Raw genomic sequence first — 12575 nt, 5'->3', positions numbered from 1 at the left:
CGTTAATCGTGTTAAAGGTGTAAAAGTTATAATATATTAAAGATTTTGTGTTTAAGCATCACCTACGATGCCTGAGGTGTTAAAGGGTTAAAAAGACAAAATTGTGCCTCTAACACGCTGTCTGAATCCCTGTCTTCGTCAGCACCCTCACACCGCGTCCCCCCTGCGTCCCTGCAACAGCTGGAAGAAGCAGAACCGCCACTCATTAGACGCCACAGCAACCAAGGCGTTCCACCCTTGCACCGGCCTTCCGCTGCTCTCCAGCCCCGTAAGAAACAGATGCTCTCACCTCCTTTCCACCAACATCTGCGTTGTTAATGTTTGTCATGGATAGACTGGATTATCTTTTCGTTGCTTTTATTGCTTTTAAGTCACTAAGTAAGCAGTTAGTTAATGTACATACAAGCACACGTGCAAAAACTGCAGGCAGAAGACTTGTTGCAGCCTTAACTTTTATCATTACAATATCCTGTCTTATCACTTTTACTCCCATTTGACATAAAGTGCAGATCTATATTTTCTCAAGGGCTCCAAACATGCCATACATCATAGAGAATAAAAGGCTTACTTTACTTTGGTTTCACGATTCACATTGAACTTCCTTGGTTTTCTTCTCTGTCTGGGAAAAATTGACAGCGCTTTAATTATGTTCTGTGTGTCTGCCGCAGGTTCCTCAAAGGAAAAATCAAACAGGTTATTTTGACCTGGACATCTCTCAGACTGGCTGCAAGGGTTTGCCTTGGGCTTCTGGGAAAAGGTACTCATTTTCTCACCTAGGAGATCTGTTACCGTCGCTGCAAAGCTCATTTTGTTCCGAGGTCGGGAAACATTCGCCTCTTTTTTCATCTGGTGATATTTGACTCCATCAGATTTTGAAATTTCTGCTGTAAAAGCCTACTTATATCTTATAATCTATTGGAATATTTACAGTGTATTATGATAATCAAGAATAGTTCATTATTAGAGGAGGGTTAGGTTGTTTTTAAGGTTTTTGTGCAACAATTTGACACTGACAATTACACTTTTTATAAAGTACCCACATGTATTGTAAATTAAAAATATTTTTTAGAAAATTCATTTGATTATAAATTAGGCTGAAATTGTGTAATGAAATATTTGATGCATCTTCTTTTTTTTAATTAATCCCAAACTTTTATGATATTTTGGAAGATGTAGAGTACCAACTGTAAGATTGTGATGGTATAATATACTGTAAGATTGTGATGGTATAATATACCAAGACTTTTAAGCCTGGTTTCCACTGAGCGGTCCTGTATAGTAGTGTCCAGTCCGGTATTTTGAGCGTTTCCATTGTGAAATGGACCCTTAATTTAATGTTATTTGTGGTTTTAATTCAATCTTTAGATTATTTTGAGCTCTGTATGTTGAAGTCTCAGAGAAAAAACTGGCTTTAATAGCAGAACAAAGTCTCACAGAGATTCATTGTTGTCAGTCATCAGCTGCTGGAACAGAGCTGCAGTAAATCATATTGCCTACACATGTGACGTGGGTGGGAGTGTGCTGCTGCTCCTTCATAAAGCAGACGCTTGAGAAGTTGAGCATTATAGGTTTGACTCGACGGATTGTTCCGTTATGAAATGTTATTCTTGATTTAAGTTGTGGTGAGTTGACACATAAACTCGTGTGTGTTTTTTGGGGTCCCTCCCTCTGCCTGCGAGCTGTGCTGTTTACAAACGGATGATTCAGCCTGAAGTCGTTTTGTTTTACTAGAGATTCAGGTCTGCTCAGATGCAGCAGGAATGTTTGCCATGAAAGCATCTAAAGAGACTGTTCCACCGCATGCTGAAAACCAGCTGACTGAGCACGTTCCGTTTAACCCCTCAGGGTGTGTCCGAAGAGCGAAGGCTGTACAGATGAGTCACAGCAGCTGTTCAGCGCCAGCGCTCCACCTGCCAGTCTTAGCCTGCTGGGAAACTTTGAGGTACATTTGTCTTCCTTGGATGATAGCTCACAGTTGAGCAAAAAATTATCATTTCATACTTCTTTTAGAAGAATAGTGTCTAGATTTCAAGAAGAATATTTCATTTTTCCATCAGGAGTGCGTACTGAACTACCGTCTGGAGCCTTTAGGAACAGTGGAGGGCTTCACAGCAGAGGTTGGAGCCAGCGGGTCCTTCTGCCCCAGCCACCTGACCCTACCTGTGGATGTGTCCTTCTACAGCGTCTCCGATGACAATGCTCCCTCCCCGTACATGGTGAGAGCACCTCTTCACAAAATGTCCTGCGTGGTCTCGACCGAGTCGAGCTTTGATGAAAACTGTGTGTGAGCTTTCTGTTTGTGACGCCGTGATTCTCACGTTTTCTCACAGGGTGTGATAAATCTGGAGTCCCTGGGAAAAAGGGGCTACCGTGTACCTCCATCAGGAACCATTCAAGTGGTTAGGAATTCTTCTTACACAGTTGCAAAATTGTTGTGGAAAAAAAAAAGCTTTATCTTTGCAGTACTGCAGTGCAAGCAGAGAACAAAGAATAAATAACATCAAGTAACAAAAGGAAAGGGAGACCCCTAGTGGTTGTTCTGGAAAAATCTTCCAAGAACAAACAGATTTTAAGAAGTTTTGACTTATCTTTGACATTTGGAGTGATATGCTCATAATGACGGTTATTTTAGGAAGCTTTATGTTTTATGGCAGTCAGATAATTATGTCTAAATCCTGCAATTTTCTTTTGGTTCAACCCCTCAGACCTTATTTAACCCTAACAAGACGGTGGTAAAGATGTTTGTGGTGATGTACGATTTACGAGCCATGCCAGCTGGCCACCAGACCTTCCTGCGCCAGAGAACTTTTTCAGTCCCAGTTCGCCGTGACCCAAACAACCCGACCAGCAAGAGGACCCTCACTCTGGGCCTAGGGCGCACCCTCCGCTACCTTGTTCATCTGAGGTGAGCAGGTTGCTCCTTGTTTTTTAAAATATCCGCCTGCGATACAATTTCTTTACCCTGTCCTTGTTTCTGTTTCAGGTTTCAGAGCTCCAAGTCTGGAAAGATCTACCTCCATCGGGACATTCGTCTGCTGTTTTCCAGGAAGTCCATGGAGGTGGACAGCGGTGCTGCCTATGAACTTCAATCCTTCACAGAGACCCCCATGGACCCGCCGTTCTCACCTCGCTGTTGAAGTCCAACGCCCTCCCTCCCTCCTCCACCCAGCAGGCCATTGCGAAAGCTTCAGTCGCCCCTCAAAGCCAGCGACAGACTCTTCTTCAGCCCCTCAGATTGTGGCTTTTGTTGAAAAGAGATGAGGTTCAAGGACTGCAGTCAAAAACCCCTTTCCTCACCTGTGTGTAGAAACTTCAGTCGTCACCTCTGTCACCTAAAACTGACAGAAAGGGGTCAGCTAAGAGCCTGAGAGACTTGTGAGATGTGAGCCTTGTTCTCTTTTAACAAGGGTTGAGATGGATTCTGGGACTGGGTAAAAGAGTGCAAATAAGTTCAAATGTTTGTGACCCCCTTCAAGATTTTCTTACCAAATTATAATTTTCTGTTTTTCTTTCTGTTGTGTGTATCCCCAATAATCTCTGGTGTGAGAATAGAGACCCATCGTCTACTAAAATCTATACAAAGGAATTGACCTTTTTTACCTTTGTTGGCAAAAACTACAATGATAATTGGACCTAAGAATTTAAATTTATTTTAATTTCTGTATCATTTGATTGAGGAGTGCCCTTAGTGTTTTTTGTGTGGAGGTAAAGATTTCAGATTTATTTGAACATTGGAGAAATGCCGATTGGTTTTTCCTGCATATTAGATTGACGGGCTGAAAGTGAACTCTGTTGCCTGACTCCACGATTCGCTGAGGTGGGAGTCGAGGGGGCGCACGTGAAAAAGAGGAGCCGGGGTGCAGGCTGTGGCACGACCCACGCCTCGGACCACTAAAGACGCCGAACAAGCAATCACTGTAGATTCACACAGAAGCATCACAGCATCAGAAGTGCACTGTGGATCCCTTTTTTTCCATTCTAACTGGAAATGAAACAAAAAAATAGTCATATTCTAATACTTTTGTACTGTTACAAAACCACTTTATTGGAAGTGTTGCAATAGAAAGTGTAACAATAGTTTAGTGTTTACACATTCACTCTGTTTACTTACCATAAGTTTATTTAATATTTAAATTAATATTTCAGTTACTTCTTGTGACGTCTGTCATGCTAAGAAGATGTAGTGCAAACTGTATATCATAGTATGTATTTTTGACATTAATATTCAAATCTTAAAAAAATATATCTATATATCTTCTAAAGCAATCTTGAAAATCTGCTTTGTCTCCTGGTGTTTTTTTATTCTGTTTTTTTCTGCTTTTCAAGGTGGAAATGTTGAAACAAAACTGCTACAATATAACTTTAAAAACACTTTCACAAAAACCTGTGACTTAAAAAAGAAATTAAGGATATCTGTGAAATGTTTGCAGCTCTTACATGTAGGCCAGTGATGTGTGGGAGTGTGAGAGTTGCTGTTTAGCCAGAAGTCCTGGGTTTACCCATTTCCTTTTTGAGCAAAAACACTATAAATATTTTGGTTTACATCCTGCTTTAATGCTTTGTTTTTAGATGATCAAGAGTCTAAAAGCTGCGGCTGAGGAGCCACATGTGGGTCTCTGGTTGAAGAAAAATATGTTTTTAATTTTAGTAAATAACTGGTTAAAAAAATGAAAGTAACTTGTTTGACTTATTCACAAACAGTTGAAGGACAGTGTGCATCACAAGTCAAACTAAACCTTTTCAACAGATTTTTGTGTGTCGTGTACCGCAGAAAATCTAGTAGATTTCAGAGAGCACACATAAGGTGCACCAGTTAATAAGGCAGATTGTCTAATTTGGCATAAATTCAAGGATTTTAAGTGTGCCTCATTGTTCAAAAATATGGTACGAGTCACCTAATTAGCTCTGATTTAATTTTGATTCATTTCTGACATTTTTTTAATCCCTGCTGACGGTGCATTTTACTACTATTTTGATGCAGTGACATGAACCTATGTGACACAGGGTGTCTTTTATTTTGAAAGGAAACCATGTGAACCCCTATCAGAAGTTATAAATTATTCTCATATTTTGAGAATATTTTATGTTTTTTTTTTAATTTTTTTTTTTTATAGCAAACCAGAGTTAATTTATATTTATCATAATAGGATTGGTAACCTAAATACAAACTGTGTCTTATTTTTCTAGTGGGTGAAGTCAGACTTCATGGCTTCTATTGGGTTTTGGTCAGTGAGAAATTGACCCTTTTTTGGGTGTTAAAGGTCACAGACCCCTGTTTTAGAGAAAACTGCTTTTATTTCCACAAACTATTGATCAATATTGGTACCATAATTAGATATACAGGGTAAAACCTCTAATGCTGTTGACGACCTTTTTAAGTACACTTGTAGACATGTTAAATGAATGGTCATAAAGTTTGAAAATTATATTTATTCAACCTTAAGGTGGATAGAGCTCAAAGGTTTAGTAATCTGAAAATACTGGTTTTGCAATCACGTATCTCCAAAATGGCAGATTTTGGAGCAGAAAACCTGACATGATGGATACTATATTGTCCTGATGTTATTTAGTCCACTTCTGTGTTGCTACGTTAGCACAGAGGTGATAAACTCCCAGCCTTTAGGGCTAATTTCATGTTTGTTTTTTACACAATCTGCCTTTCCAGGTGGAACACACCTGATCTAGATAAGCAACAGCAAGTAGGGCAAGGGTGACTGTAACATAAGCAGGAGAGTGGCCCTCAAGGTCTGGCCCTGGACAGTGGACACCCTTGTACTATAAGATTTGAGTTTATCTGATGAGTATTTTTAAAATGGCAGTTGCATTTCAAACATTTGACCGTACCAGCACAGTTTTCACAATGACATGTGGTAGTGGAATTTACTACCCATGGCAAAAATTGGACACTTGAAGTAAACTTGAGTAGAAGTATAGCAAGTATACTATTGGCCATGTATGTGTAGTGTTGTAAGTATCCTAACTGAATACTTCTCCAAACTAAACTGGAACATTTTAAGTTTACAATAAATAGATGGTACATAAAATAAACTTCAAGTATACTGCCTCACTTGAAGTATCACCAAGTATTCTTATAGTACTCTAAACATTAAAACTACATTATACTGTAGCATTTTAATCAGAAAATCTTGTTTAAAAATCATTTTTGCCTTTAGCTGCTGCCTTTGGGGATCCCCACACCATCTTCTGTGTTCCTGCATGCCATGACAACAACAACCCAACTTCACTACATCTATAATCTTCCTGCTGGCGGCTCTAACTGCATCCTTGTTTAGTGTGGGATAGTGAAATTGGGGATTATACTGATGTATATAAGAATCTGTTGCCAGTATAAATAAAGTAATAAATGTTTTAATGTAGAAAAATTAAAGCAAGGGAAATGGGAATTGATTTGTTTTATGCAATAGAACTAAAAAAGACGAACAACAGATGTCTATATGCAATATGTCAAAATTAAGATAATTACTTAATTTAAATATATATGTACATATAGATACATCCACTTAAACATGCTACTAATTCAATTATGATTACTCTAATTAATAAATAAACATATGAGCTCATAAAGTACATGACACATTGAATCCATTAAATATCGAGTTTGTCAAAATGAGTGATTAAAAAAGGAGTGGGATGACTTAAATGTAACCACTCCTGTCATGTTTATGTTGAAATGTACACATGAATGTATTAAAGTAAATGTCAAAGTGCTTTGTGAAAAGCCAGGATTTTGTGATTACACGTGACCTGCCGGCTGATCACGATCGGCTTCGTGTTACGCAACGTAAACATAAGTCACCATCATCTGGAGCGCGCGGGACAGCCCGAGCGGGAACGCGCGTGGTGTCTCCTCCGCATCTGACGTAGGAGGATTTGATCCCTCAACGGCAGCCAGTCGAAGCTGCAGAATTTGAGAACCACTTGTCTAACGGAGGATCGGTAGCGAGTTCTGAGTCACGGTCGGGTAGAAATGTCAGAGGATAACGTCGAGGCACGGACCCCGGAGGAGGCGCCGGCGGACGGAACGGTAACCGTAGTTTAGCAGCAGCAACGAGAGCACATCTGACTTTTAACAGCAAAAGCTGCCTGTCAGCGTTAGCCTCTTAACCTCTTCATTGTTGAGCAAACAAGGACTGATTTCTTCACTTAACCAATTCACCCTAAAACTCGCCAATGGAATATAATTATCAGTAGATAACATTTTTTTAAGCAAATCCTAATGTTTTGTTTGAATTTAAGCAGCTAACAACTGCAAGCTAGTTGCTAACATGGATGTAGCTTAGCATTAACTTGGTGCCGCCTGAACTGCGAGCGGAAATATTCAAACCACTTGGTAAACAGGAAAATGTTATATTTTACGGTTAAATTACTAAAGTTGGTTAATATTAAAGTTAATTTAATTTGGTGTTTAGTCGAAAAGTTGATATTTGTACGTGTGAAATAAAAGGGAGAAAAAGATTTAAGCTAGCTAAATTTTGCCCAGATCTTCGTAGTTGCTAACAGACCCCTCAAAGTGACCCGTTTGTGTTTCTGTTAACATCCAAAAATTAACATGTATGCTTAATATTTTATTGAGTGAAGTACAGAAGGGGAATGGATATTTTCTGATGTCATTCCACAAAAAGTTGAACCGGTTTATTTCAGTTAACAGCCTAAAGTTTGATACTTTTTTATGCTTTATTACTGTGGCTTGGTTTAATATGACTGACCACGACACTATATTTTAAAATAAATGTCAAAATATTTCCGTAACACTACACTTTAGACGCATTTTTGACGGGGAACATCAATAATTTATTTTTAAAGAACAGAAAAAGGACTAGCTGTTCTAAAAGTATAGTATGACAGTCGATTTTTCACCACTGTTTACCGACTACTTCTTAGATCTCTATAGTATTTATTTTATTTTCTCCGTTGTTTTTATATTGTTTTGAGTGGCTTGTCAAAAGCAACATTTTCTTCAAAGATCATTTTGATTTACTATTTGCAGGATGACCGCGGGTCAAAGAAGAAAACGAAACAAACAAAAAAAATTGAGGAATAGTACTTCCCATTCTTACTGCGCAATGCGCATGTGCAAAGTCGAACAGAAGAAATAAATATAAATGGAATAAACCATTCTCATGGAATAACCCATTTCCTGGTTTAGTTGGTACTTCAGACACAAAATCAAAAGAAAATCTGTTTAAACTCAGCTAGTGAAACTAATTAAAATAAACTCATACACGTTGGTGCCCAACAAGCTATTAAATAATTATTACTTTAATAACCAATTTTAATTTAAATAATTAATACATATTAAATCTTAATAATACTTATTATTTAATTAATAATAATACAGTTGTTTACTTTACAGCTAATTTAATATTTGTGGTAATAATAAACCTCTGGTTTATCATTTTGGTGTGACTAATGAAAATGCATTTTGGACCATTCTGGCTGAATGTGCCCCCCACTGCTCTCATGTCGATCAGTCCATTGGTACAGTCAATGTTCCCTTTGTATGTTTTTAAACTGTTGTACTTTACACCCTGTTAGGGATTTTGCTCTGAAATCAGCCAACATTTGACCTTTGTTCCAAATATCTTTTGTTTTTACCTTCCTCCTTACAGCCAGTATTGATGTTACAGCTCTGCTTCCTCACAACAAATTTATTCAACCATTGCAATAACAGTAACATAAAATATGAAATGATCAGTTGTGTATTATTTACTGTTACTAAGTCGAAAACATTTAGCTGGAATTTAGTCATAAATATGTGGTAGCTGCATAGTTAAATCAATATAACAAATCAGCTCTTTTGTATGACATCCAATAACTGCAGGTTTTTTATAGTTCCTAAGACAGAACAGACAGAAAACTCTTCATAAATGTTTCAAATTGAACACATTTTACCGCACGTTCAGCCAATTTTAGCTTCAGGCTTGTAGATGATTTTACCTTTTTTTCACTTCAGTTTATCCTTATGTATCAGAATGTTGATTTTCTTCTGTTATTTAGGAGGTGCAAGAAACGATTATAAATCTGGAGAAAGCAGAGGAGGCGAAACTGAAGGCCAGATACCCAAATTTAGGACACAAGCCCGGAGGCTCTGATCTGCTTCGCAAACGCTTGCAGAAAGGGGTGAGTTGTGCCTTGTTTTTCTCAGCAAAATTCATTGATGTTTGTTTATTTAAACTGACTTCATTTGCAGCTTGTCTTTGTTTATTTAGGTTTTAAAGAATCCTAACTTGGTAAATATTCTCAAATAGGAGGAATATCATTTTAATAATGGCATGCACTAGTTTTATTTAAATACATTATCTTGTCTGTTTAACAGAGGAAATAATTAGGATACACACATAAATAAGGTTTTATTTTTACAAGTTTTATTTATTAACTATACTTAAGCAAAATTTATTAACATGTGAATTGTAATTTACATTTAAAAGTGCAATATTGCTTCATCAGATCTGTGAATAGATTTTCCCTAATTTTAATTAAAAGCTTTTATACATTTCATCCAAAAAAAGCAGAAAAAATTCTTAATTTTTTTACATGGAAATCTCAATTTTCTTTAATTAAGTTGCTGTCGATGAGAATCCAGATTTTTTTTATCCTAATATAACTGAAATATGGAGAAAAAAAAGGACAAACGAACAAAAATGTACTAGAATAGTTTACTATGGTAACAGAGTTATGAACTTGCCAATTTATATCTGTTCTTAGGGACACCGTTTAAAAATTAAAAACATTTTTTTCTTCTACCTGTATTTTAAATGTCAAATGTCTTTTTCTCTTTGCAGCAAAAATATTTTGACTCTGGAGACTACAACATGGCCAAAGCAAAGATCACGAACAAACAGTTGCCGACAGCTGCAGCACCAGAAAAGAGCGAGATCACAGGGGACCACATCCCCACCCCTCAGGACTTGCCCCCAAGGAAACCCCCTCTAGTGGCCAGTAAACTGGCAGGCTAATCCACATGCAGCCTCAGCCACCTCCCAGCCGCATAACTCACTCCAGTCGAGCCTCAGCTATAACATTACCTCTTCTGTTCCCCACACTCTGCTGCTTTTCATTCCACACCCGCCCCGACCCCACTCACCCCAAACTCCCGGTGACCTGCTACAGACCCAGTATGGCTGTCTCTAACAAATCCCTTCAAAATGAATTTTACCTGCCTTATTCCTTTTCTTTTCTTCCTAGAATCCACTGGATTACAGTGCAAGTGGATGAGTTGCATGTGATGCTTTTGAAAAGACGATCCACAGTTGTCACATTTGGAGAACCTCAGCATGATGCTCAGGACCCGTTAGTGTGAAGTTATCTGTTTGCAAATAGATTTATATTTGTATTTTGTTCACAGGAGCACGCATTAGCTTTTAACAATGTTTTACAGTCTAGTTTTTACACCTTTTCTTCCTGAATGTCAAATATGTGTGAGGGATGGTAAACACCCACCCAGGAGACCGTCCGTGTTGACACTGGAAAGCTGTTCAAAACTGTTCAAAAGAAGGCTGGAGGGGTCCATATGTGACTTTATGGATAAATTCCTGTTAGTGAGGGACCAGGTTTAGAGTCCTGTTTGCTGTTAAAGTATAAACCTACGATTTAAAAAATATATATGATTAACAAGTTATGAAATAACTTTTAAGAACATTGTATTTGAAGTTGAAGTAGTTTTACCTTGAGATTCTCTTCATCTCTCGTGCTTTTAAAGGGTCCTCACTGGTTTGGGATTTGTCTCTTATGAGGTGAATCCAAACCAGCACTACATCCATACGATCTCTGCATGTATATGATCGCGCTGCTGTCACAATGTGCCATTTTGTTTTGTAAATAAACTAGTTTTGCACAAATATTCATTTTTGTTTTAAGTGTGTGGATTTTTTTAGTCTTGTAATTACAATATAAAGTGTATTTTAGGGTGTTTTCAAAATGATCAACAGCATGAATGAAATAATGAATACAATTTATTTATATAGTACATTGTCATCAGGTGACCAATGGGACTGAAAAGAATAAAAACAGGAGGATCCTGGAGATTTACAACAATTGCAGAAAAATATTTAGGGTTAATGAAGAATAAAATATGTATAACAAGCTTTTGTTTTGTTCATCTGGTTATAAACAATTCCATCAATAGCTGTGACCTACATTTATATAAACAGAAAAATAAGCACTACATAGTATTTTTTTACATTTTCATCAGTGATTAAATTAATGTAAAACATTTTTTTTAGAAAAAACGGCTTATTTCTTTTCAATTCAAATCAACATTGTTGATTTTTTTCACTAATATAAAAGAAAAAATACATTGAAAAAAAATTCTTATCAAATATGCTAAAATAAAATAGAAAAAGTTAATTCATGTTCAGTTTCATAGTCTCCTTAACTTTAATGAGTTTCTTTGATCCTATAAGCATCAATTAAAAATACATATTTACAGTTATAAAACTTCAAAAGCTCTTATTTTGAAGAAGACAAATTTAATCAAATATGCTAAATTAAAATAAAAAAATGGCGCATATTCAGTTACATAGTATCTTCAACTAAAAAGAGTTGCTATGAACCTATAAACATAAATTAAGAAAAATAATTTTAAGTTATACATCTTCAAAATCTCTTATTTTGAAGAAGGGTTTATAAACCACACTGACCACCAGAGGGCGCAGTTTTTCCCAAAGCGGGCAGCAGCAGCCTCTGCTCTGCTAAATCATCTCCTCCATCCTCATACCCAGAATGCAAAGTGAGACACCGAATCTCAGTAGCCCGGAGGAGTCTTTCTGGTTATCATGGCGATAAGAGACGCGTCTTCTCCTTGAACCCGCAACGGTCACGAAGGACTCCTTTTCTCCGCTTCATGAGAACACACGCCGCGTTCCGCGCGGAGTGTGAACCTGCCGGAGTTTTAGCCCGGATTGGAGGAAGGACATAGCGAGGGAGCGTCATGGCAGCGTCGGAGCTGTACACAAAGGTAAAACAAGTGCATTTTTAAGTGGATGTAGCACCGTCCTTGCTAGTGCTACACAAATATAACTCGTTTATGCTAATTCATATTTTTAGCTAGGATTTTCACTGAAAAAACTGCCAATTCGCTCATTTGTGGGCATATTTTTTTAATGCTGGCGTTTTATATAAAAAAAAATTGAATGAGTTTTTTTTTTTTTTCAATGAAAGAATACGTGTGTTTGGTTGTTTTAAAGTAAAGCTAATATTAGCTTAAACGGCTGTGGTGGTCAGTATGGTGGGGTCTTAAAGAGACGCCTCGTCTTCTTTTGAATCAGGGTCATTTTTAAAACACTAAAATCATATTTTAGACACACCCTTCACGCGTTTTCGTCATATTTTTCCCCATCAATTTTTGGTGTCACGTTTGGGGTTCGTAGCCAACGAAAAGCTAGAAACCTGGATGATGCAAAGGCGGTGCCGTCCATCATGGAGGCTCCGGTTTTTACCCTTTTATTCGCTCCATGTTTGGATTTAGACTCCAGTGTCAATATTTTGATTTTAATTGCCCCAAGAGTGTGAATATCTTTGTTTTTTTAGTCCAGATTAGAAAGGCTGGGTACCGC

The 12575-nt window shown here is 37.5% G+C and overlaps 3 protein-coding genes across 9 annotated transcripts in view; all 3 read left to right on the top strand.

The window, feature by feature from the left end:
• Window positions 1–4279, top strand: part of fam214a (family with sequence similarity 214 member A) — a 28386-nt gene extending 24107 nt beyond the window's left edge. Inside the window, exons 7-13 of the mRNA XM_024295548.2 lie at window positions 143–268; window positions 669–757; window positions 1846–1942; window positions 2058–2216; window positions 2331–2399; window positions 2706–2905; window positions 2984–4279. Coding sequence (XP_024151316.1) covers window positions 143–268; window positions 669–757; window positions 1846–1942; window positions 2058–2216; window positions 2331–2399; window positions 2706–2905; window positions 2984–3137 — 894 coding nt within the window. The 3' untranslated portion in view covers window positions 3138–4279. The remainder of the gene's footprint in view (window positions 1–142; window positions 269–668; window positions 758–1845; window positions 1943–2057; window positions 2217–2330; window positions 2400–2705; window positions 2906–2983) is intronic.
• A 2546-nt stretch (window positions 4280–6825) lies between these two features.
• arpp19a (cAMP-regulated phosphoprotein 19a) lies at window positions 6826–10865 on the top strand. Of its 2 annotated transcripts, XR_002921778.1 has the most exons (4): window positions 6826–7045; window positions 9019–9141; window positions 9804–10136; window positions 10207–10865. XR_002921778.1 is itself a non-coding variant. In XM_024296044.1 (3 exons), the coding sequence occupies exons 1-3, from the start codon at window positions 6989–6991 to the stop codon at window positions 9975–9977; spliced, it is 354 nt and encodes a 117-aa protein (XP_024151812.1). In that variant the 5' UTR covers window positions 6826–6988; the 3' UTR covers window positions 9978–10865. The 2 variants fall into 2 exon arrangements, 1 of the variants encoding a protein (XP_024151812.1); XM_024296044.1 differs by having other exon boundaries at window positions 9804–10865.
• Window positions 10866–11698: 833 nt separating this feature from the next.
• The window catches only part of myo5aa (myosin VAa), a 54360-nt gene continuing 53483 nt past the window's right edge, over window positions 11699–12575 (top strand). For 4 of the 6 annotated variants that reach the window (XM_024295161.2, XM_024295162.2, XM_024295160.2 and 1 more), the window contains exon 1: window positions 11700–11977. In XM_024295161.2, coding sequence (XP_024150929.1) covers window positions 11951–11977 — 27 coding nt within the window. In that variant the 5' untranslated portion in view covers window positions 11700–11950. Of the gene's footprint in view, window positions 11978–12575 lie in introns of all 6 variants that reach the window. The other 2 variants (XM_024295158.2, XM_024295157.2) reach the window with 1 other exon arrangement.

Source organism: Oryzias melastigma, linkage group LG3 (assembly GCF_002922805.2).
Source record: "Oryzias melastigma strain HK-1 linkage group LG3, ASM292280v2, whole genome shotgun sequence".
NCBI lineage: Eukaryota > Metazoa > Chordata > Actinopteri > Beloniformes > Adrianichthyidae > Oryzias > Oryzias melastigma.
The sequence above is the reverse complement of the archived record's forward strand: the minus strand, read 5'-3'. Positions and strand labels throughout refer to the sequence as shown.

Bases quoted from the DNA above. Each gene is read 5' to 3' on its own strand.
- arpp19a (XM_024296044.1), top strand. From the start codon at position 6,989: ATGTCAGAGGATAACGTCGAGGCACGGACCCCGGAGGAGGCGCCGGCG. The intron at 7,046-9,018 runs GTAACCGTAGTT...TCTGTTATTTAG, and splicing joins AGGCGCCGGCGGACGGAACG to GAGGTGCAAGAAACGATTAT. The intron at 9,142-9,803 runs GTGAGTTGTGCC...TTCTCTTTGCAG, and splicing joins GCAAACGCTTGCAGAAAGGG to CAAAAATATTTTGACTCTGG.